Source organism: Garra rufa, chromosome 7, assembly GCF_049309525.1.
Source record: "Garra rufa chromosome 7, GarRuf1.0, whole genome shotgun sequence".
NCBI lineage: Eukaryota > Metazoa > Chordata > Actinopteri > Cypriniformes > Cyprinidae > Garra > Garra rufa.
The window spans coordinates 5,238,837-5,262,942 of NC_133367.1; the positions used below are offsets into that span (position 1 = coordinate 5,238,837).

Sequence of the window (24,106 nt, forward strand, 5' to 3'; positions counted from 1 at the left end):
CTCGTCAAGGCTTTTAATTGATCAAAAACATAGAAAACAAGCTTATGTTTTGAAATATTATTACAATTTAAAATATTTTTTTCTATTTTAATTTACTTCAAAATGTGATAAATGTTTTAATTCAAAGCATCATTACTCTAGTCTTCTCATTAGTGTCACATGATCCTTTAGAAAACATTGTAATATGATGATTTATTATCAATATAAGAAACAGTTGTGCTGCTTATTTTTTTTGAACCTGTGATACTTTTTTCAGGATTCTTTTTTTTTTGGTACTTTTATCCAACAAGTATGTGTTAAATTGAAAGTGGTTGTGAAGACTTTATTTCTTAGATAAGATTATATTTTAAACTTATTCATCCAAGAATCCTGAAAACGTATCACAAGTATTGTCAACATTGACAATAAATCAGTATATTGATAATAAATGAGAAGGATCTCTGAAAGATCATGCAACACTGGTGTAATGATGCTGAACATTCAGCTTTGCATCACAGAAATCATTTATATGTGAAAGTAAAATAGAAAAACTATTTTAAATTATAATATTTCACACTATTACAGTTTTTTCCTGTATTTTTGTTTGAATAAATGCAGCCTTGATGAGCATACAAGGTCTTTTTTAAAGAGCATTAAAAATCATATTGATCTTTTTAACTCTCTATCGGTCTTTGACTGCATCTGTCATCCCTCTGTCTGTAACTGATTGTATCATTGTTTTGTAAAGTATCTAATGTATTGTCCTCTTTGTTCTTTTCAATATGGGACAGCATCTGGAGCTGAACTGTTGTCCTTTTTTGATCAGAAGTTCGGTTGAACTCACTTGGGGCCTTGTTGTTTGGTCATGTCGGACTGTTCATGAAGTTGTGAAAATTCATGACTGTCTTTGTGGTATTCAGAACCATTTAATTATGACAATCATGACATTTCCTTGATGCAAATTTGAGCACTATATGTTAAATAAAACTGGACATGTTTTCAAGATTAAGATGTGTCAAATTATTAGTATTATTTATTTTCTTTTTAAAAATGATAGGTGCACTATATGTTTCACACTATACAGCTCTTTATGCAGGTTCATATTGTTTAAATATGCAGTAAATTAATTGTTCAATTGCCAGTTTCAAAAATATATACTGCATATATAGAATACAGATCATTTTTGCTTTTTATACTTGTATAGGGAGTAAAAGATTTTATCACAAAATTTTAAATCTTAAAATATAATAAACTACCACAATAACCAGCAGCGCTATTATAACATTAAAAAATAATGTATGTAGGAAAAGGCACAGTCTAATAAAAAAGAAACTTCTGTCATTTTTATTCCAATCACAAATATTTATCACACAGACAGCAAGTAAAGAGCACAACATTTATAATCACTGAAGCTGTCAGTCAGTTCAATGCAGACACATAACTAACTTATTCTCAAATTAAATTGAATAGCAATGTGTATAAAATGTAAGAGAGATCAAGTAAATGTTGAAAGTAATATGGTCATTTCTCATTATAGACTTGCTTTTGACACATTTAAGTGCTGCACTTGACAATCACATTATGATTACATTTGTAGCCTTTAAACTGAAGAGTCAGACAGACTCATCTGAGCTTCTTCCCCCTCTGTTTCACCTTTAAATAAAACAAAACAATTTGCTTGAACGCTAAAGCTACATTAATTATGCAATACCACTTGTTTCTAAAACATAAGCTGCATTACTTTATTGAAAAGACTGAGACTTTACACATTTGCACTATAACATTGATTTCTTTCTCCTCATAGACACAGTATTGAAGCCCTTCTGAGGATCCTCACCTGATGTTTCCTGCTCCTCTCATCATGATTTCAAACTATGACATACAGTATTTATCATCTTTTGGTGATTGAAGTCGCTCAGGGACTCTTGTCAATGGATCTCCAGCTACACTGTAATGTGGAACAGAAGAGAGAAAGAGAAAACAAAAATCAGTTAAAAAGTTACATTTGCATGATCTTGCATAGGTATTTCTAAAACAATATTGTGTTTTAAATCCATTGAACATGCTAATGAATGTACACCATACATAATAAACAACAAGGAACCAATAAAAAAGATTTTGCCTTAAAACAAACAAACAAAACACAGTGAAATGTTCCACTAGTTAAAGCCCTTTTCTCTCTAGTTTCAACATTTGTATTGGTCTCAGTAAATAAGTGAAAATAAAGTAAGTGTGAAGTAATGTGACGTGTTTCTTGTCAAAGTCAAAGCACAGTCTGCAAACACAGTCACAAAGGAAAAACCACAATCCGGCCAAATCTAAAATGATTCACTATTACTGATGTAATTAATAATGCAGGTATTGTGTTAAACATTTTGATCAACTCTACATTTAATTCTGACACCAACCTTTTGGCGCAATAAAGCTTGATGACTGAATTTGATCAACTCTTTTCACAAATATTTGTCCACATATCAGAGGTAATTGAAGATGTCTTTAATATCACAAAGTGAAGTTTACTCACCTCAGTTTACAGTTTGAGTCTCGTAGCACATCAATGAGCCGCTGCTTTGAGTCTCCAATCATATTATCACTCAGATCAAGCTCTTTTAGAAACTGCAGTGCTTTTGTGTTTGTCAAAGACTGAGTTAAAGAAGAAACATCTGTAATGCCACAGTCATAAAGACTAGAAAGAGACAAAGAGAAGAAGAGAGATCACCTTACCAACAAATCATTAATGTTTAGAATTTAGACTCAGACTCATCATGAGATACTGAGTATAAAGTGTTTTAGTTTAATCTGTTAAAGTATCTAAGCATTTTGATTCTTGTATGTGAATGTTACTGACCTCAATCTCTCCAGTTTACAGTGTGAATCCTTCAGTACGTCACATATGTGATTCACTCCTGTGTTTGTTATTTGATTCATGCTCAGGTTCAGTTCTCTCAGGTGTGATGGGTTTGATTTCAGAGCTGAAGTCAGGATGAGACACTGTTTCTCTGTAATACTGCAATAAATAAGACTGAAGACAGAAAGAGAAAGAGCAATAAACTGAAACTTAATGATATGAAACAAACCAAGACAGGAGTATTTGTGGATATGAGGGAAAAAACCAAGTCTGTATTTGTCCACACTCAACAGATGCATTTTATTAATGTAGATTAATATATAGGATTATTTTAAATTATTTTAGAGTGCATCTCTAAATACACATTTTGAATCAAAGATTTAAGGAAAAGTACCATTAGTCTAGTATAAATATAACAAAGTGAGAGTCATCTACAGTCGTGTATTACACTTGTTTTTATTCTTTCACTGCTGTCTTTTTTCAAATCAAGATTTTTCATATTTCAGCAAGTTTAGTCTCTTTCTACTAATAGACATACAAACCATTTACCTAATAGCATTGCTGAATCTTTCTTCAGATGGAAAAAACAAGATGCAGCACTATGAAATGATGTGACTTGCATCTGTTGTCTTAATCTAAACGGTAAACTTTAATCTGACTGTAACTGCTGTACAATATAATGATACTAACTCTAGTTTCTCCAGCTTGAATTGTGGGTTCATCAGTAGATCACTGAGGTTTTTCACTCCAGAGTATCCTAGTTTATTCCAGCTCAGGCTCAGTTCTCTCAGGTGTGATGGGTTTGATTTCAGAGCTGAAGTCAGGATGAGACACTGTTTCTCTGTAATACTGCAATCACACAGACTGAAGACAGAAAGAGAAAGACAATGAATTAGATCTATGATGATCATCTTATTGAAGAGCTACAGTAGCTGTAGATCATTGTGATTAATGATCTGGATAAAAATGCAACTTAATTTGTTGATTCTAACATGCTGCAGTCTAAAAGTGTCTGCTCTTTAAGAACATAAGGCCCTTCTTCACTCTCTCATTGTCTGTTTGCTGTGAACACAGGAGTTATGTTGATGTGAGTGTTGTGTTTGTGACATGAGCTCTGTTAATAAAAGTATCATCAGTTTCATATGTGATGGGTTACTGTCTTACATTATGAAACATACAACTTTATTTCATGATTTCTTTTTTTTTTTTTTTTTTTTTTAAATATTTTTTGTATATTGTAGCAGCAAATTCAAGTCTTATATTTCTGTAGGTCAACAGGGCAGACATCAAGTTTTCCGGCCATTTAAAGTTTTATTTTGACGTGACACAAAGCAGTGATATCTAATGCCATAATTTTCTTCATTCAGGCCGACAGCTCACACAAAAACAAGAGGCGAGATTTATTATTGCACAAACCAATCATAACTGATCACATCCAATTATAGCACAATGTAGGCATTGCCTTCTCTCATGTGACTTTCCCCCATTCATTTTTAACTACCCCCCACTAAAACCCCACAGCATACTATTGGGTTTCTGTTAAAAGTCAATGGGCTAAAGGGAGGCAAACCTCTGCTGTAACTTTACCTGCGGCTGTCACTGTTGGACAGTGTTACTTTATAAAAACAAAAGATTTGTATACTTTTAATATCATATTTAGTAAATTTTGGGTCATTTTATTTTTGTAATATTGATTATTTTCTCATCCAGTTTTTGAGCAGACACTGCCTCCTCTGAGTAAACACCCTTGATCAGTACATTGCTTCAAATACTTTGAAATTATTTACTACTTACACAACTAATTTCAAATGTGCACAACTACAAAGGCCAGAAGACACTGCTACAGTATAAACAATGTAAGTTGGGTCTAGTTGTTTGAAGCTAAACAGTAAACTTTAATCTGACTGTAACTGTTGTAAAGTATAATGATACTAACTCTAGTTTCTCCAGCTTGAATTGTGGGTTCATCAGTAGATCACTGAGGTTTTTCACTCCAGAGTCTCCTAGTTTATTCCAGCTCAGGTTCAGTTCTCTCAGGTGTGATGGGTTTGATTTCAGAGCTGAAGTCAGGATGAGACACTGTTTCTCTGTAATACTGCAATCACGCAGACTGAAGACAGAAAGATAAAAGACAACAAATCAGATTCCTGATACATCATGAGTAAATGCTATACAGTCACTAATATACAAGCAAAATCCCAGAAATGTATTATAACATGAATGAACAAACTGAGAGAGGAGCATTTAAGGATACAAGTTACAATTCCAAGGCTGGACCCGCCCTCAGTCAATAAATAAATGCATTTTAAAAATTAAATTAATTTATAGAATCAACATTGAAAAAAAAAAACTAAATTAAATAGTTTATTTCACCTTTTTTTATGTATGAAAATCCTCAAATCAATGAAATCAAAGAATAATTTAAGCCATTTTAGAGTGTAGTTTACAATCACTAAATATACAAATATACCAAATATATATTTTGTTAAAAGTACTAACTGTTATAATCATCTAATGTCATTAGTTAGTCCGTTGTCACTTCTGTTTTGTTTCACAGATTTCAGCAAGTTTACACTGTTTCGGCAGATACACACACAAAAATAGTATTTCTCAATCTTTCTTCAGATACAGAAATGTCAAAAAGTACCGCGCTAGAAATCATGTGACATGAGCCCAGCAGTCTTAAACTAAAACATGAACTTTAATCACACGATAATGATACTAACTCTAGTTTCTCCAGCTTGAATTGTGGGTTCATCAGTAGATCACTGAGGTTTTTCACTCCAGAGTCTCCTAGTTTATTCTCACTCAGGTCCAGTTCTCTCAGGTGTGATGGGTTTGATTTCAGAGCTGAAGTCAGGATGAGACACTGTTCCTCTGTAATACTGCAATCCCATAGACTGAAGACAGAAAGAGAAAAGACAATGATCACTAGGAAAAAGAAAAGTCTGATTTAACTTTTCCTTAGTTCCTTTCTGTTCTAGCTCGTACTAATCTGAATGACGTCTGAAACTTTGCATTATAACCAATTATGTGTTCATTTGCCTCTTTTTGATCTTTACAGATTTTGTATAACTTTAGTATAGGGACCAATTCACAATGTTGACTAGTTGCTTATTAGCATGCTATTTATTAACATTCAATGTTTTATTAGTGCTTAAAGCACATATTCTGAATGATCATATTCTACATCCCTAATCTTAACAACAACCTTACTAACTATTAATAAACAACAAAACAGGAGTTTATTGAGGAAAAAGGCATAGTTAATGATTTGTTAATAGTGAAAATTGGACCTTAAAATAAAGCATTACCCTATCTTTTTTTTTTTTTTATGGAAGAAGATGCAAATCTCATGATATTTCTGCAGAACAACATGTAGACAATCAGTGCATTGTTTCAAATACTTTAAATGCAGTTATTTGGCTACTAATTTAACTTGGGATTATCTTTAATCACACTTTAACTGTTGTACACTATAATGATACTAACTCTAGTTTCTCCAGCTTGAATTGTGTGTTCATCAGTAGATCACTGAGGTTTTTCACTCCAGAGTCTCCTAGTTTATTCAAGCTCAGGATCAGTTCTCTCAGGTGTGATGGGTTTGATTTCAGAGCTGAAGTCAGGATGAGACACTGTTTTTCTGTAATCCTGCAATAACACAGACTGAAGACAGAAAGACAAAGAACAATGTCTCAGATCTATGATGATCTCCGTTTTAAAGAACTACAGCAGGCCTTTAGTATCCAATAACCTGTTTAAAATCACATTAGTTCTGTATGATGAAAGGTATTGTTTCATTGTATTCTTTTTTGTTTGTTTTTTAACCATTTATTTAATGCCTATATTCTTTATTATCTGAAAAAAGGCTGATTTGTGCAAGCACACAATCAGTACATTGAATTAAATGCTGGAAATTAATAAATTACTTGCAAGATAAAAAAAATATATATACTAATAATAATAAATAAATAAAAACATTGCACACCAGTGCACTGCTATAAACAATATAACTTAAGACCTGTTGTCGTTTAATAAAAAAACTTTAATTGTACTTCAGTTTCTCCAGCTTGAATTGTGGGTACATCAGTAGATCACAGAGGTTTTTCACTCCAGAGTCTCCTAGTTTATTCTCACTCAGGATCAGTTCTCTCAGGTGTGATGGGTTTGATTTCAGAGCTGAAGTCAGGATGAGACACTGTTTCTCTGTAATACTGCATCCACACAGACTGAAGACAGAAAGAGAAAGAACAATGACTCAGATGTATGACAATCAACTAACCAATGTGTTTTGTGTCATTCAGACTTTTTACAGACTTTTGCTGGCAAATAAATATGGATATAAGGGTGCAGGTAGCATGGAGAAAGACTACACAGTGTTCATTTAAATATACTACTAAATGTATGGTATGCAAATGTTAAAAATGTTACAAATAAGCCAAGTTACCAATTAAGATGTGATCCATTTATCCAAATGAGTTCAAGCATTCATTTCACATCAACTTTTTGCTCACTGGGGTAAATGTGTTCATGTCTGTTTGTTCTCAGACACACTGTCGACTCGTTACAAGCTTTTTACGAGCAGTGTTGAGACTAGACTATCGCATTACAAAAAATATTACTTTTTGCTCTATTGCAGCAATAACACATTACTAATACAATTTAGGTAATATTATTACTGAATTTACTAATGCAGTTTGTGCTGTGTATCTGTGTTTAACCAAAACTATAATGTAACATTAATATAGACCTGCATACCAGTATCTTAATATGATTTTATCATTTTGTTATGGTATAGTAGACCTACCATATACCCTTTGCTGGAAATAGCAATAAACTAGGCTACATTTTGGCATTTTAGAATGCCTAGTCATACTTCTGTAAATATTTTGGTGAAAGTAACTGTAGTGTAACATATTAAAATTCCAGGACAGTAATATTGTAATGAAACTAATTACAAAAGACAGTAACTAGTGATATATAATGTATTACATTTTGGAAGTAACTTGCCCAACATAGATTTTGAGGTTTCATTTGTAAACATTAACTACATTAGTTAACATGAACTAGTGATGAAAAACTAGCATGACATTTAATAACCTTAATGCAAGTTTCAACATTTACTAATATATATATATATATATATTTAAAAAAAACATGTAAACATTTCTAGCGTTGCTGTTGGACAATGATTCTTGAGTGATTTATACAGTTTTTAATGTTATACGGTGTAATATTTGAGTTGTTTTATTTTTGTACATTTTTTTCTCATCCAGTATTTTGAGAAGGCACTACGCTCCTGGTATATTCTTAATCTATGACAGCAATATATTAGAAACTAGGTTAGTGGATAATTCAGCAGCAAAAGTTATTTTAGAAAAGTTATCAGTGCACAATATTAATCAATTAATGAATCCAAACATTTAGTGATAAAACAATTATTAGGGAACAATTAAAATTGTAGCACTAAATCTGGTAAAGTTACACATTGCTATTTGTATTTTTTATTTGTTATTTTTATTGCTTTATGAAAAATATATTAATGTATTATATCTGTACTACAGTTTATTGAGCCTTTTCTTCTAATAGTTTTACATTTCAGTTACTGTCTGCATTAAAAACAATGAATAGTCTTTCTATGCCTGTTTTTTGTTCTAACAGACACCAGGGTAGTAAATGATTAGTAATGATTTAGAAAAACAAAACACTCCAGCAAGATAAAGCACTTTTATGCAAAATCCTAGACATTTATCTACAAATCGAGTATATTAATGGGAACACTGAATGATCTTGGAGAGATTTTTACCGATCTGACTGTCGTAACCAAATGCAACCAGGGTTTGATTTAAACAGAGAATGACTGACAGCCGCAGCAGAGAAAAGAGTTAACATGATTTTCAATGAAAGGACCTAAATATTCATCTGTACCTCAAATTAAGCTATAGTACTTTATACATTTTTATTGTGCTTAATAATGCTTTTATGCCTTTCCTGAGGTTTAACAGTAACACAGGACAGTACACATAATATTGGATTTGGATCAGTCCTGTCTGACCTGAACCAGCAAATAATGGCAGTATCGGAGCTGATACCCGATTTGAGTGCTGAATTGGCTCATCTCTAGTTTAAAGCTTAATATCACTTTTTAAATGCCCGTTTAATTTTAATAGTTCACATTATAGTGGCTCTTTCTGAAAACAAAAAACCTGCTCTGAAAAACAAATGAGGAAATATCATCAACCATTGTAACATTACTATTAAAAGTAATGTACCATTTAAAATAGACAAACAATACTCACTTCAGTGTGTTGAGTTGACAGTGTTTATCCTCCAGTAGAGCAGAGATCTGATTCACTCGTGTCTCTCCTAGTTCATGTTTACTCAGATTCAGCTCTCTCAGGAGTAACGGGTTTTTACCCACAATTCCAGTCACATACTGACAGGCTTCATCTGCAGCAGGACCCACAAACCTGCAGAAGAGAAGAGAACTTAATTTAGTTCTAAACTAATGGCTGATTGCATTACAAAAATGACTGATAAGATAAAAAGAAAAAATATTATTCTAAAAATGAGCGCTAGTTATTGTAAAACGTTAAATACACAAATGAATACATAAATGCTTGAAAGCAAAGTCTAATAGTCACAGTTCTGTTCAGTTCTACTGTGACAGCCAGTCATAAAGCAAAGAAACATCCCATAGAGCAGAAAAGCAAAATCTCACTAAATCATGATTATCAATATGAATACAGAGAGTGAAATTAAAAGCCTTTTTTAAAGATTTTTTTTTTTTACTTTTAAGCAGTAGGAGTGAGAAATGTCCGCACAGAGAAATCTGGCTTGAGAAACAGAAAATGTTTGTGATCATCTGGAATCTCACAGACCTGCTGTAGAGATACAGTGATAAAGTGAATCTGAGCTTGATGGAAATTAAACTGCAGTATGTTCTTTTAGTATTTAACTAAAAGGTTACATACAATATTTTCATTAGAAGTGTTAATAAAAAACGATTTGTTATGTTAATTAAAGGTATTTCACACTCCAGAATAATAGCACAACATAATCATTACAACAGCACCAACAGCATCTGATAATTTTGATGCAATAAATTCTCCATGTTATCACATATCTTAAAATAAATTAAGCCTGCACAATATTAATTTAATTTGTATTATTTCTTCAGATCTCACCTCAGTGTCTTGAGTTGACAGTTTGGATCCTGTAGTAAATCATTGAGCTTCTTCACTCCTGATTGTCCAGGATCATTTCCTGTGAGATCCAGCTCTATCAGGTGTGAAGGGTTTGATCTCAGAGCTGTAGCCAGAGCTTTATAACCTTCTTCAGTGATACTGCAGTTTGAGAGTCTAGAACCAGAATGAAAATGCCACATGTAACTGATTAATCAATTATTCTAGAGATTACTGGAACAATATAAATCCCTAAAGTGGATTTCATTTTATTCCACGTACAAATAAACTAAAACTTAATTGTAAATTCAATATAGGCTCATTGGAAAAATCTATGTCACAGCATACTTACAATGCAAACTGTGTGCCCTGACAGAAATAGTTTTATCTGTCCAACATACAGTATATACAGGTCCTTCTCAGAAAATTAGCATATTGTGATAAAGTTCATTATTTTCTGTAATGTACTGATAAACATTAGACTTTCATATATTTTAGATTCATTACACACAACTGAAGTAGTTCAAGACTTTTTTATTGTATTAATATTGATGATTTTGGCATACAGCTCATGAAAACCCAAAATCCCTATCTCAAAAAATTAGCATATTTCATCCGACCAAAAAAAGAAAAGTGTTTTTAATTTAAAAAAAGTCAACCTTCAAATAATTATGTTCAGTTATGCACTCAATACTTAGAATTCTTTTGCAGAAATTACTGCTTCAATGCGGCGTGGCATGGAGGCAATCAGCCTGTGGCACTGCTGAGGTGTTATGGAGATCCAGGATGCTTCGATAGCGGCCTAATTTTTGGAGAAGGACCTGTAACTCCTTTCAAGCCTGTTTTGAATATCCAGGGGCCTCATGTATCAACGCTGCGTAAGCCAGATTTCACGCTCACGTTTGGAATTACTAACGATGAAATTAACGTGAGAATGTGCGTTGGTCTGCGTCAACTTCATGTCTGGCGTACGTGTATTTCTTATGCGTGTGTTTTTTTTATTTCCGTTGGCGACTTCTAGAGGCAATTATGCTAAATTGCACACTACAAAGTATCACACCAAATCGTGTGAAAAACATTGCTATTAATTTATGGGATGATTTTCTGGCCCACGATGATGACTGGCTTATTAGCCGTTTCAGATTTCCAAGAGCTATCCTCTTGGAGCTCTTTGCTGAGTTGGGTCCAAATTTGGAGACAGCGAGGAGCCACACATTACCCGTTCCCTTACAGGTGCTGATAACGCTTGGTTTCCTGGCAAATGGTTCTTTCCAAAGGGAACTGGCAGACCACTCGGGGTTAAGCCAGTCGTCTTTGAGCCGTGCAATGCCAGCTGTATGGGACGGGATCATCCGCATGTCTAGCAGGTATATAAGATTTCCATACCATGCAGTTGACCAGCCAAACAAAGTGCAATTTGCAGTGATCACCGGTTTTCCTAATTTAAGCGCAATCGATCGACTGCACGCACATTGCAATAAAGGAGCCATCTGAAGACCAATTTGGATATGTGAATCGGAAACAGCTAAGTTTTACTTTATTTTATTTTATTGAGCGTAATTATTTAACTGCTTATCAGGAGACCGCGGTTATCCATTAAAGACGTGGCTGTTAAGCCCCCTCAACAACCCACAAACTGACCAAGAGCGCAGATACAATGATGCCCATTCTCGCACTCGGTCAGTTGTAGAGCCGGGCGATTGGGCAGCTGAAATTCCGGTGGCACCTTATGTAAACTAATTAAAACAACACTGTGATCCACTGGGATGTCCCCCTCAATGGCTATATAGGCTATATAATATGATGAAATGTTAATAAATTACATCATGTAATTTACAAGCATCAGCAAATTCAGCAGATAGCCATACAATCAAAATAGAAATTTCTTATAATATATTTTACCTAGCTGACAAGGATCACTCGGTTGCTTTGTGTCAAACTAAATCACATTATGTCAGCATCACACCGTGTGGTGATGCATTATATGAACCTTTATAGACATAGGCCTACTGTAAGACAACGTTGCACTTATTCAAACAACAATTTTACCGTTACAAGTCAAAGACGTTCATCTGCTTCCACTCTATGACTCTGACTGATGTGCTGAAACGTAAGTCGCCGCTGTTCTCCTCTTACCTGCACCTATACATCGGACCATTTATTTTTTAATTCGTTCACAGTGCGATGTTCAGACCCCACTGCGTTAACCGCGTCAGCTAAACTCTCCCACTCTATTTTTTCTATTTATTTTTTTTACAAACTTGCAAATAACAGTTTTTCTCCGGTCTACCTCCGGTAGGAGCACCTTCAGATCACATTCTGATAAGTTTCTCTTGCTTGCTTTTTCGTTTTGGTTTTGCCAAAGTGGAGTCATTACCATATTAATACAGGGGAGGAGGCAGGGAGGGGTTTTGCGCTCGTCAGGGTTCTTACACCTTTTCCAAAGTAAAATTCAAGCACTTTTCAAGCACTTTCAAGGTGCATTTTCAAGATTTTCCAGCACTGTGGTAAATTACATATTCACATACATGAGTTCTAAATTTTAAATCAGATTTTATTGTGCTATTAAAAAACAACTGTCTAGATTGCATATAACATTGCCCCATATAAATAGTCAACATTCAGTATACAAATTATATAATTTAAAATATATAATTAATATAATTTACTGAGTATCTGTAGTATTTTAAAAATAAAATTTAAAGGCTTTTTAAGACCTGCACAAATAAAAGTAATACTGTATGAGTGGAGTATGGCAATGTCTATGGTAACACATTAATGACATAAAAAAAATATGACTGTAAAAAAAATATGATAAACTAAAATTCTAAAACTTGAAAACTTTCTAAAACTTGAAGGATTTTCACAAATACATTTCACATTCCAGCCTAAAAGTACTAAAAGGGAGTCAAAAAGACACTATAAAATTAATAATAAAATTGAACTGGCCCAAATGAAAAAAGACCATTTTTTAAACATTGAAAATATTTTTGATTGACATTTAGACTCCTATCTGATTTCCTATTAACAAATATCAAGGTATTTTTTTCCACTATTTACAGTATATCTGCAGAATTTTTAAATATCAATTTAAGGCAATTTATGACCCTTTTTAAGAGCTGCACAAGTAAAATGAACGCCGTTGTGGGGTTGAACAATGTACAGTAACATTAAGCCATAAAATGACATGATTTATAATTCAGATTTTCACAAAAACAAAACATCTTATACAATGGCATTTCAGCCTTTATACCTTTAAAATTGATATATCAAGTATAATTTATTTAAAACATAAATATTACTGTCTTAATTGTTTAGATTTTTAGAAAGCACATAACTTTTACATTTACAACTCTTATGTGTTTGCTGCATAAAAACAAGGGCCAAAATTGGTAATAATCTTACTAAACAGCTGAATATTCGCAAATTCATTCAAACATAATTCTTATTTGTCGTTTTCAAGCCATCGAGGACTGATGCAACAACCTCCTGATAACTGGCATGTTTTATCTACCGCTCTGTTCCATCAGAGGGCGCGCAGCAAGAAAGACCGGCGGATCACACTACAGCCTCACGTGCACACTCGAGCGGAGCTGTTTTTTTCTTTTCTTTCTTTTACATATTATAAGCATAACAAAAAATAACTATTTAGTATGAAAGCGAATTAATATGAAACCGATGCAACTGCATATTCAAGCACTTTCAAGCACTTCATCCAAAATCCAAGCATTTTTCAAACCTTGAAAACACTACATTAAAATTCAAGCATTTTCAAGGAATTCAAGCACCCGTACGAACCCTGGCTCATGCATGTGCGCTCAATTTCACGTTAATTCGGATGTACAAAGAGATTATGCGTGGAATTTCATACATCTGATTTTTTTACTGCGTACGCACATTTACAGCTTTGTCCGTACGCAATGTTTTACTAATAATTCAATGCAAGTCTTTGTACATGAGGCCCCAGGTGCTTTTTTCCTTTGTCAAATTGAAATTTAAGGCCTCAGTTAACATGTTAAATGATCAAGTTTATGACAATACCACTTGAAAAATACATGCGACAAAAATGGCATGTTTAGAAGGCTTGGCAAAAGAAAGCCTCTTCTATCTAAAAAAAAACTTGGCAGCACAGTTTAGGTCTGCAAAGTTGCATCTGAACAAAACAAGTCTTCTAGAAAAATGGCCTTTGAACAGATAAGAATGAAGTGGAGATGTTTGACCATAATGCACAGGGCCAAGTTTGGTGAAAATCTAAAGAGCATATCAGCACAAACACCTCAAAAAAAAAAAAAAAAAAAAAGACAAGCATGCTGAAGGAGGACTGACGATTATGGGCTTGTTTTGTAGCTAGAGGGCCACCTGGGCACCTCACAGTCATTGAGTTGGCCATGAACTCCTCTACATCAAAGTATTCTCAAGTCAAATGTGAGGGCATCTGTCTGACAGCTAAAATTGGGTCATGCAACAGGAAAATTATAAGCTTTTACATGATATCATAGATGGGGTAATACCATATGATGAAGTCTTTAAAAAGGAATCATAAACATTATAACATAGATTTTGGACCTGAAACTTAAAACTACCTTGAAACTTTAATTGAATACACCCACATTTACATTGATGAAATTTCTAGATCCAAATATCTGTTATAAAAAAAATCATAAAACTCATTATAATAGTAACAAATAGTAATAGTAATAATGTTCTTTTAGTATTTGACTAAAAGGTTACTTATAATATTTTCATGAGAAGTTTTTTTTTTGTGCATGTTAATTAAATGTATATCACACTCCAGAATAATAGCACAGCATGAATAATCATCATCATTACAACAGAACCAACAGCATCTGATCATGTTGATGCAATAAACTGTCCAGATTATTACATAGCTAAAGTAAATTAAGCCTACACAATATTTATTTATTTTGTATTATTTCTTCACATCTCACCTCAGTGTCTGGAGTTGACAGTTTGGATCCTGTAGTAAATCACTGAGCTCCTTCACTCCTGATTGTCCAGGATCATTTCCTGTGAGATCCAGCTCTATCAGGTGTGAAGGGTTTGATCTCAGAGCTGAAGACAGAGCTGTATAACCTTCTTCAGTGATACTGCAGTTTGAGAGTCTAGAACCAGAATAAAAATGTCAAATTCAGCTGATTAATCAGTTATTCTAGAAATTACCTGAACAACATAAATCCCTAAAGTGAATTTTACTTTATTCCTCATACAAATAAACTAAAACTTAATTGCAAAGCAAAACTGACAACTGAATATGGAGACAAACAAAAAAGAGAACTTTGGAATGTCCCCATAACAACAGGAATACCAGTGCACTTAATGTTGTAAATTCAATATAGGCTCATTGGAAATGTCTATGCTATGCTGCATGGATGGGCAGGGAGTTTTGCCCATAGCTGAGCCATACTTTCAATGCAAACTGTTTGCCCTGACAGAAAAGGAATGCTTCAAGCTATTGCTGCTAAAAGTGGATCTATAAGCAATTGACTCATAGGGTGTCCTAACTTTTCACACATGGCCTTTCCCTCTTGACTGCATTGTTCTTAAATAAATATTGTCACTATGTGATATGTCATGTGAAGATGTTTATCTGTGGATTTATTTTCCAAACTTTAAGACCTGCCAAGGACCAGATTTTTTACAGAAAACCATGAAATTCACATGAATTTTTCACATGACTGTTTATGTATGTTGTGCATCTCCATAATTGAGGCCGACCCGATACGCATCTCTATGCATCACCAACAATACGATGTATTAAGGAAGTTTTGACATGACATTTGTGCTTTTTTCAGTATCTTAAAAACATTTAAATGGCTAAAGTCTGAATACATTAGATTAAATCTGATACATGTAAAGCAGCTATTAATGTGATGGGATACAATTCACTAAATTCAGCAACATTTTACTGATTTATGTATCATAAAACCAAAAGGCACAATATCATATATGGGGTCATACCATATGATGAAGTCTTCAAAAAAGGAAGCTGAAACATTATAACATAGATTTTGGACCTGTATGCGTGTATGTGAAAGTTTTAGTATTTGGTACAGTAATTTTTTCTAGCAATGAGGTAGAAGCTGGACCTATTTACATCGATTAAATTTCTAGATCCAAATACCTATTATATTCCCTTAATAGTTACTTCACTCATAAAAAATAGTGTTCTCTTAGTATTTGACTAAAAGGTTACTCATAATATTTTCATGATAAAGTGTCCATAATTGTGCATGTTAATTAAAGGTATATTACACTCCAGAATAAATAGCACATGATTAAGCCTTTAAAAAAAGGAAGCATAAACATTACAATTTGCGCTCAGAAATTTGCCGCAGGCAGCTGGTATAAACATAAGCATTGACTAGAGTGGCTGAGATCAGCTCCGCTGGCTTTCTTGGAGACAAACTGAACTACAACATGGACATGCAGCGGTAACATTATCACAATATGACAGATAAAAAAAGATAAACTAACTAAAATTCATGAATGCACATTTACCACTTTTTGAAGATAGCGGGTAGCAGAGAATAAAACTGAAAGTAAAGTGGAACCACTCCGTCAGCATGCTGTAATAGTACAACTAAAGTCACAAGTTGATTAACAAGACTAGCCTACCCTTACAAAACGAATAAGAAATTTAGTACACAGATAATTATATATATATTAGCATGATATTATCATGTATCTGCGATCTCACAGGCTGACAATTGACAATATGACAATTAAGGCATATTGCCCAACACTAGCAGGCATAAATATAATACTATGTCAATGCACAACATACAGAGTTGTTCATTATACAAGTCTGGATTTCATTGTATGTTTTTGTCGAGCTTAAAGGTGTCCTATTATGCTCTCTTACAAAGTCTTTATTTTGTTTTGGGGGTGCACTAGAACATGCTATCATGCTTGGTGGTTCGAAAAACGCATAATTTTTCACATAATTTACATTATGACAATGGCTTTCTCCCCAGGCTGGAACAAACGGCTCGATTAGTTCCGGGTTCCACCTTTCGAAAATCCAAATGTGTTGTGATTGGTTAGCAGTCCCACTGCATTGCAATTGGTGATCAGCTTACATGGCGTTCAGTACATGCCCCTTCCCAAAGCAGCAAACTAGATTAAAGTGATTCTTACACTTGTCTATGCCATTTTAAAGCTTGGGAGTGCCAGGATTATTTTTAATATAATTCCGATTGCATTCGTCTGAAAGCAGGAAGTCTCCTATCGTCAGCCTACGAGATCGCCAATACATGATATTATCATTATTGTGCTAATGTATTTCATTATTTACATGCCCGATACCATAAGGCTAGTGAAGCTATCTACACTGTATGATGAATAAATCTCTCATTTCTCCGCATCCGCGGATGATCGTCACTTTTGACTTATCACTCATGTTTACAGCAGCTGCGGCTCCACGTGTTTCAACCCTCTATACCATGAGGTATATAAGTGAAAAAGCATAATAGGACTCCTTTTAATATTTGTCTCAATATAACTTACCTCAGTATCTCCAAATGACACTTTGTATTCTTTAGTCCAGTGCAGAACAACTTTACGCCTGAATCCTGCAGGTTATTATTGTTCATGTTCAGCTCTTTCAGATTGGTATCTGATCCAAGAACTGCAGACAAAGCGTGACAGCTTTTGTCTGTTAGGCCACAATCATTTAGCCTACAATGGAAATACGATTACAAAATTATTAGATTAAATACATTGGTTAAACACAAATAATAAATGCATTTTCACCTATAGCTTTAATTACAATGAAATATACATTTATAGTCTTGATCAACACCTTTGCCATTGTGATCATGTGCTCAACACTGGCTACAACGCTCAATGCTGTAACAACTCAATGTAAAAACATGATACTCTCTATAGAGTGCTCACAAAAATAAATAAAAAAATAGGCACATCAGCATCTGAAAGCAGCCACTAAAAAATAATAATAAAAAAAATCACTAGGTAGCTGATTATCTGTTGACAGTCACTGCAAACCTCAGCATGAATGAACATAGCACATTTTGCTACTAACAATAACTGGTTAAAGGAGAACAAAACTCTTCATTCTCATCTAAAGGAAAAACACAAGAAAATGTTGCTGGGCGTTGAAACAGTAATGAGAATGGTAACATAATTATTGAGATAAAGATATATGATGAGAGATATATGATAAAGACATGATTTGATACATTTTTATAAAATAATAAGATTTTAATGTTTGATATAATGTTTATACACCAAAAGCAGAATGAAACACTGAGACTCATTTGACCTACACCTCATGGACTGTTTATCTGCTCGGCTCAAAGGTCAAACAGCAGCACAGCAAAATCTCATTAGAGTAGATGCATTTACTCGCTGATAAGTGTCACGCAACCACAAAACAATGCTTTGAGATCCAATGTGAAGTGCTTGAACTCAGGGAAGAACAGAAATTACTCGTAATTTAAACTAGTTTAAAGCTGGATGAAACAGGGCTGACAAACACTGTGCACACTGAGTCAGAAGGTCTGGACTTTTGTCCATTTATACTAAATGTATTTAGAGGACTGTTTTTCATCCAGAAAAGATACATTTCACCCTGGTATTAAGGTGCTATGTTAGTGCATTTAACTGTGGTTATCATGATTTAAATGTACACTACAAGGGAAGACAAATAGTGTATTTTAATAAAACTTTAACAATTAGAATTATTCAATTTTACTCTATAAATATCAGGTTGCTACAATTACAATGGCCATATCGTTCAGGCTTAATCTCCCAGAAAAACAAGATTTTCCGGGACATTTAACATTTTATCTCATTTTTCATGGGCTGAACTTTATGTCATTATTTTTTAGGTTTCCCAGGATACATGGGAACTCTCAGATGAATGTATTTTTCAGGTGAAAGCAAGAAAATGACTTACAGTGCTCTTTTGGAGGTTTTGATGACTGCCAATAATCTAATGAGACACTCGTCTGATTTCTTGAATTTCTGAAGCTCAAACTCCTCCAGCTCCTCCTCTGATGTCAACAACACAAAGGCCAAAGCAGACCACTGGGCAGGTGAAAGATCAGCAGATGAAAGACTTCCTTTGTTAAGGTGGGTCTGAATGTCTGTTACCAGAGTTTGATCGTTAAGTTCATTCAGACAGTAGAACAGATTGATGGATCTCTCTGGAGACAGATCAGCTTCAAATGCCTGCTTGATATACTGAACGATTTCCTTTTTACTCTGGTCATTGCCATATTCTTGCGTCAACAGACCTCGTAAGAGCCTGTGATTGGACTGGAGTGACAGGCCGAGAAGGAAGCGAAGGAAAAGGTCCAGATGTCCATTGTCACTCTTGAGTGCCTTGTCCACTGCAGTCTTGAGCAAATCAATCACATTTTCATTTTTGTTTTCCTGTCTTGAAGACTCATGAATAAATATATTTTCTTTCTTTGTGTCCAGAAACAGATGTGCATAAAGAGCTGCAATAAACTCTTGAATGCTCAAGTGAACAAAGCAGTACATGGTACCAACAGTGATCCCTTTTTCCTCCATAAAGATCTGTGTACACATGCCTGAATACACTGATGCCTTATAGACGTCAATACCACAGTCTTGCAGATCTGATTCATAGAAGATCACATTGTTTTTTTCCAGCTGTTGAAATGCCAGTTTCCCCAGTGAAAGGATGGTTTGTTTATCCCAGGAAACATCTGGTGTATATTCTCCATCATACTTTCGTCTGCTCTGCTGGATCTGAAAGCGGAGAAAGTGTGTGTACATTTGTGTCAGAGTCTTAGGAGTGTCTTCAGTATTTGATTCCTGCAGTGTTTTGGAGGCATCATCAGCCTGATTGTATTTCAGATCATTATTTCTTTTCTCCTCCAAAATGTTCTGGAGAACAGTGGCTGAAATCCAGCAGAAGACTGGGATGTGGCACATGATAAAGAGACTCTTTGATTGTTTAACATGATCGATGATTTCTTTGGCCAGATTCTCATCCGTGATTCTTTTTCTGAAGTACTCCTCCTTTTGTGCATCATTGAATCCTCGTATCTCTGTCAGCCGGTCGATACAGTCAGGAGGAATCTTACTGGCAGCTGCTGGTCTGGTGGTGATCCAGATGAGAGCAGAAGGAAGCAGATTTCCCTTGATGAGGTTTGTCAGGAGAACATCCAGAGAGACTGGTGAAAATACATCATACAACGTCTCATTATCCTTAAAGTTTACAGGAAGTCGACATTCATCCAATCCATCAAGGATGAACAGGACTTTAAATTGATTTCTTCTTGTAAGGTTTAGTCCTTTTGTCTCTGGAAAAAACTGGGGTATAAGGTCCATTAAACTTAGTTTTACTTTTTCCTTTAAGTTCATATCTCTAAATGGAAGAGGAAATATGAAGCTGATATCTTGATTTTCTCGTCCTTCAGCCCAATCCAGAACAAACTTTTGCACAGAGACTGATTTTCCGATGCCAGCAACTCCTTTTGTCAGTACAGTTCTGATCTGCTTGTCTTCTTCAGGTGCTTCAAACAAATTTTTGCATTCAACCTGTATCTCTTGAGATTCATGACGCCTGGAAGCAACTTCAATCCGTCTTACCTCATGTTCAGTATTGACCTGTTCACTACAACCCTGAGTGATATAGAGATCTGTGTAGATGTTATTCAGAAGTGTAGAGTCACCTTGCTTTGCTATTCCTTCAAAAACACATTGATACTTCTTCTTTAGGTTTGATTTTAGCTGATGAATGAATATCAGCTCATCTAAACACAAATGCAGATATTTGTAATATTAGTTTCTCTCCTACATTTAAAAATGACAATATGACAGATGGCCATGTGTCTCTTACTTTTTAGAGTATCAGCAGCTTCATCTTGCTTCATCTCTCTCAGGAAGTAGAGTGTGAGATCAAGAGCTGCTTCTCTGACACTGCATCTGTTCTCATTAAAGTCCTTTACAAAGTACTGCAAGTCCTCTTTTTGTAATATTCTCTTAAACTTTTCCAATTCATTCTTTAGAAACATGATAATTTTGTTTTCGAGATCCTACAAACAATGCAAAAACAAACAAAAAACAATGACAACAATAAAACAATCTTCATCTATATTTGGTCAAAACAATTGATCCTATTTTTTTTTTTGTGAATACATTTTTTTTTATATAAAAATGAGTTTTCTTACCTGGAAGATCCCTAGGAGATCATCTGTGAAATTTTTGTTTTTCTTGTGAGTTTGTAAATCTGAATCTAATGTGTCATATTGAAGCCTGTTAGCACATAAAATAATAAACTGCATTTTCAGGCAGAAATCATTTGCAAACATTTTTTTTAAACAAAGGGGAAAATGCAGTGGCTGCAGTGGTATTTTCGATATTTTTGTAAAAATGTATGTATATACATATTAAAATTATTTTGAAAATAATTATTCAAAATATCTTTTGCCTTTATTTGCCTGCTCCTATTGGCTGTTTGTAGATCATCCTTGTGATAATTAGTTATTTAAATAAAATGTATACCATGATTAAGTTTTGAACAATAAAATCTCATTAAAACAACTCACTGAAATATTTTCTAACAGTCAATGTGCGACCAACAATAAGCAGCACCAGTATTACCTTTGGGTAGATGATGTTTTTTTCTCACTGAAATGTGGTCCTACACCTTTTGACCAGTCACTCTTCACAGACACAGAGCTGAACACATGTGAGCCTGATCTTACACTAATGACACAGAGAACAGAGAGAGGGAAAAAAATACAGCAAGAGATACTTCCGTTTTATTTCAAGAGCTTCAAGTGAATCAATATCTACTTCACCATAATATACAAGTGTCTCTAAAATCTTGTTATAGTACACCCATATTATACCTGTTCACATCTTCACATGAGAAAATAGGAATTAATGTAAACTAATGTAACACAAAGAAAATGTTATTAATTCTAGGGCTTTCATTGTGAAGCATAGCACCACAGGCAGGATTTGGAATGGGAAATGGATGTAATCGCAAATCTGTTTTGCAACTTTTCCTACAAGTAATAACTTGAATTAAAAGAGCTCTGTATTTTAATGCATACTAGTAAAAAAAAAAAATGCAATTATGATGAGTAATGCTGGGATAATTTTCAAAGCTAACACAACTTGATATAGACTCTGTTTCACCTCTGTTTCTGTGAGAGATTCATCTCAGAGGGAGACTCCTTTCCTTGCTCCTCTGACATACTGCAGCTGAAAAGCTCAACGCTGAGATATTTGCGGCACAGAAGATGATCAGATGCTCATTATGACCTAGACATGACATTGTGACACTGAGATGAATATCACGATAGTTCAGAGGGGAAAACGATGATGCAAATATAAGAAAGACAAATTACGAATGTAAAGTTAACAAACAAGCAATATGAAAAGAAAAAATATGGTTCAAAATATATTATGATGCAGAGATTAAACACTGTGCTACAAGAAAAAGCGGTTTTATATACACACTATTTATGTTCACTGTTAGACATTTCTGTAATTTCTACAGTTTTTTACAGTATATCACCCAGTATAAAACAGCAAATTCCCTTTAAAGTAAATAACTGTAATTCCCTTTGCATCATGGGAATTTTCTGTGACGTCAAACACCACATACAGAGACTAACTGTATTTTTAAAAATTGAGGTATACTACTGCATTTGTGGTAACGACCTCTTTGGCGCCACTCCATTGAAATGACAATGGACTGACAGGATTTTTCGTCACAGGAATCCTTCGTTTTAGAAACAGTGCGAGTGGAACAGCGTATTTAGAGTACTACTGAACTTCAAAAATATACTGGCGCATCAGTTTACTGTCCTGCATCTATTGTGTATCGTGTCATGGGTTATAATGGTTTCTATACTGTCTTTTGTCGCGTTGCGCCGCTCGCGTCTGAGGACACGGAACCAGCGAGGCAGCGCCGGGGGTTTCCCCCTGGGGATGGAACCCGCGAGCGGGAGAGTTGCGGAGAGCATCTGCGTTGTCTATTGACGCACCTTACAAGCAAGCAAGGTAAAATATATATATATATTTGTTATTTGAATGTCTGTTTGTGTGTGATTTGTCAGATTTTTGCCCAACAGTTTAACCTAGTAACTTTTACTCGTCAACATTATGGAACATAAACTTTACCACGGTAAACTGTGCTGTACTTTCAATTAACAAACGACTCTGTCAGCTTATTAAATTACCAAATTAAATTATTTTAACGCGCAAAGCATTATCTTATATTAACAGTAAGTTAGCTAATGTGAAATTTTGTTAAGGTGTTATTTAATGTTCAGCAGTAGACTATAGTTGCGAATACAAAATCGTATGTTAACTAAAGTTAGGTTAAACAAAAGTTTTATGACTAGCTGCATTTTTTTTTATTGAATTTAATATTTACTGCATTTTGTGTGTGTTTAAAGGCAACTCAAATGAAGCATCACAGAGGACAAGAGCAGGTCAGCCACGCTGGGACTAATAATTCATGGGAAGATAATAACTTCACTATGATTTTGAGAGGTTTGTGTATTCCATATGGGGGTTTGTCTTTTACAAATGTGTAATTTCTTTTTTTCAGGGTGTTTTTTCTCTGTGTAACAAAGTGGACGGTGAGCAAATGGTGACCTATGTTTTGGAGCAGCACCTGGAATGCCATTTGATGGGAGAAAGAGTGAAGATGCAGTGTTCCAGCTTTGGAATATTTTTTTTTCTGTGTTTCAGTGTTATATATGCAATGTTTAAAAAAAAAAGAATTTGATATTTTGGAATAATTGTGACTGTTTAAATTGAATATCAATAGTAACTATAAAATTAATTCTATATAAAAATTAGGGATGTTAACCGATGACCGTTTGACCGGTGGTTGACCGTATCAACGTTAACCGGTCAAAGTTGTCGGTAGTCGGTAAAAAAAAAAGTGCCGGTGCGTCTTTTACGCATTCTGAAGGTGCCTGTTTTATCCATAGGTTTTATCATGTTGCAGTCTATTAGGCAACATTCCGCATAAGATGGGCTTAGATTTGGAAATACATTACATCTACATTTCAGGGGTAACCGATAAAGTGATGATGATCATCATCTTTCTTTA

General features: G+C 34.3%; 2 protein-coding genes and 1 pseudogene across 2 annotated transcripts; all 3 read right to left on the reverse strand.

Annotated features, from left to right (window-relative positions):
- Positions 1 to 24,106, reverse strand: part of LOC141338677 (uncharacterized) — an 83,272-nt pseudogene that overhangs the window by 36,347 nt on the left and 22,819 nt on the right.
- LOC141338818 (ribonuclease inhibitor-like) lies at positions 1,298 to 4,318 on the reverse strand. Its single transcript, XM_073844435.1, has 4 exons — positions 4,290 to 4,318; positions 2,828 to 3,001; positions 2,504 to 2,665; positions 1,298 to 1,927 (listed from the first exon to the last, which is right to left on the reverse strand). Exons 1-4 carry the CDS (start codon positions 4,316 to 4,318, stop codon positions 1,852 to 1,854), a joined length of 441 nt encoding a protein of 146 aa, XP_073700536.1. The 3' UTR covers positions 1,298 to 1,851.
- On the reverse strand, positions 9,123 to 22,232 carry LOC141338819 (protein NLRC3-like). The gene is made up of 9 exons (XM_073844436.1): positions 22,174 to 22,232; positions 21,631 to 21,735; positions 21,198 to 21,282; positions 20,867 to 21,062; positions 18,950 to 20,780; positions 17,539 to 17,709; positions 14,961 to 15,134; positions 10,015 to 10,188; positions 9,123 to 9,297 (listed from the first exon to the last, which is right to left on the reverse strand). The coding sequence occupies exons 1-9, from the start codon at positions 22,230 to 22,232 to the stop codon at positions 9,123 to 9,125; spliced, it is 2,970 nt and encodes a 989-aa protein (XP_073700537.1).

What these genes read in the sequence shown, in the direction of transcription:
- LOC141338818 (XM_073844435.1), bottom strand. Translation starts at nt 4,318, where the DNA reads ATGAATGGGGGAAAGTCACATGAGAGAAG. An exon ending in TGTAAACTGGAGAGATTGAG is followed by an intron (nt 2,666 to 2,827) that starts GTCAGTAACATT and finishes GTCTCTTTCTAG; the next exon opens with TCTTTATGACTGTGGCATTA. An exon ending in GACTCAAACTGTAAACTGAG is followed by an intron (nt 1,928 to 2,503) that starts GTGAGTAAACTT and finishes TCCACATTACAG; the next exon opens with TGTAGCTGGAGATCCATTGA.
- LOC141338819 (XM_073844436.1), bottom strand. Translation starts at nt 22,232, where the DNA reads ATGTCAGAGGAGCAAGGAAAGGAGTCTCCCTCTGAGATGAATCTCTCA. An exon ending in AATCTCTCACAGAAACAGAG is followed by an intron (nt 21,736 to 22,173) that starts GTGAAACAGAGT and finishes CTGTGTCATTAG; the next exon opens with TGTAAGATCAGGCTCACATG. An exon ending in TGTCAACTCCAGACACTGAG is followed by an intron (nt 10,189 to 14,960) that starts GTGAGATGTGAA and finishes TTCTGGTTCTAG; the next exon opens with ACTCTCAAACTGCAGTATCA.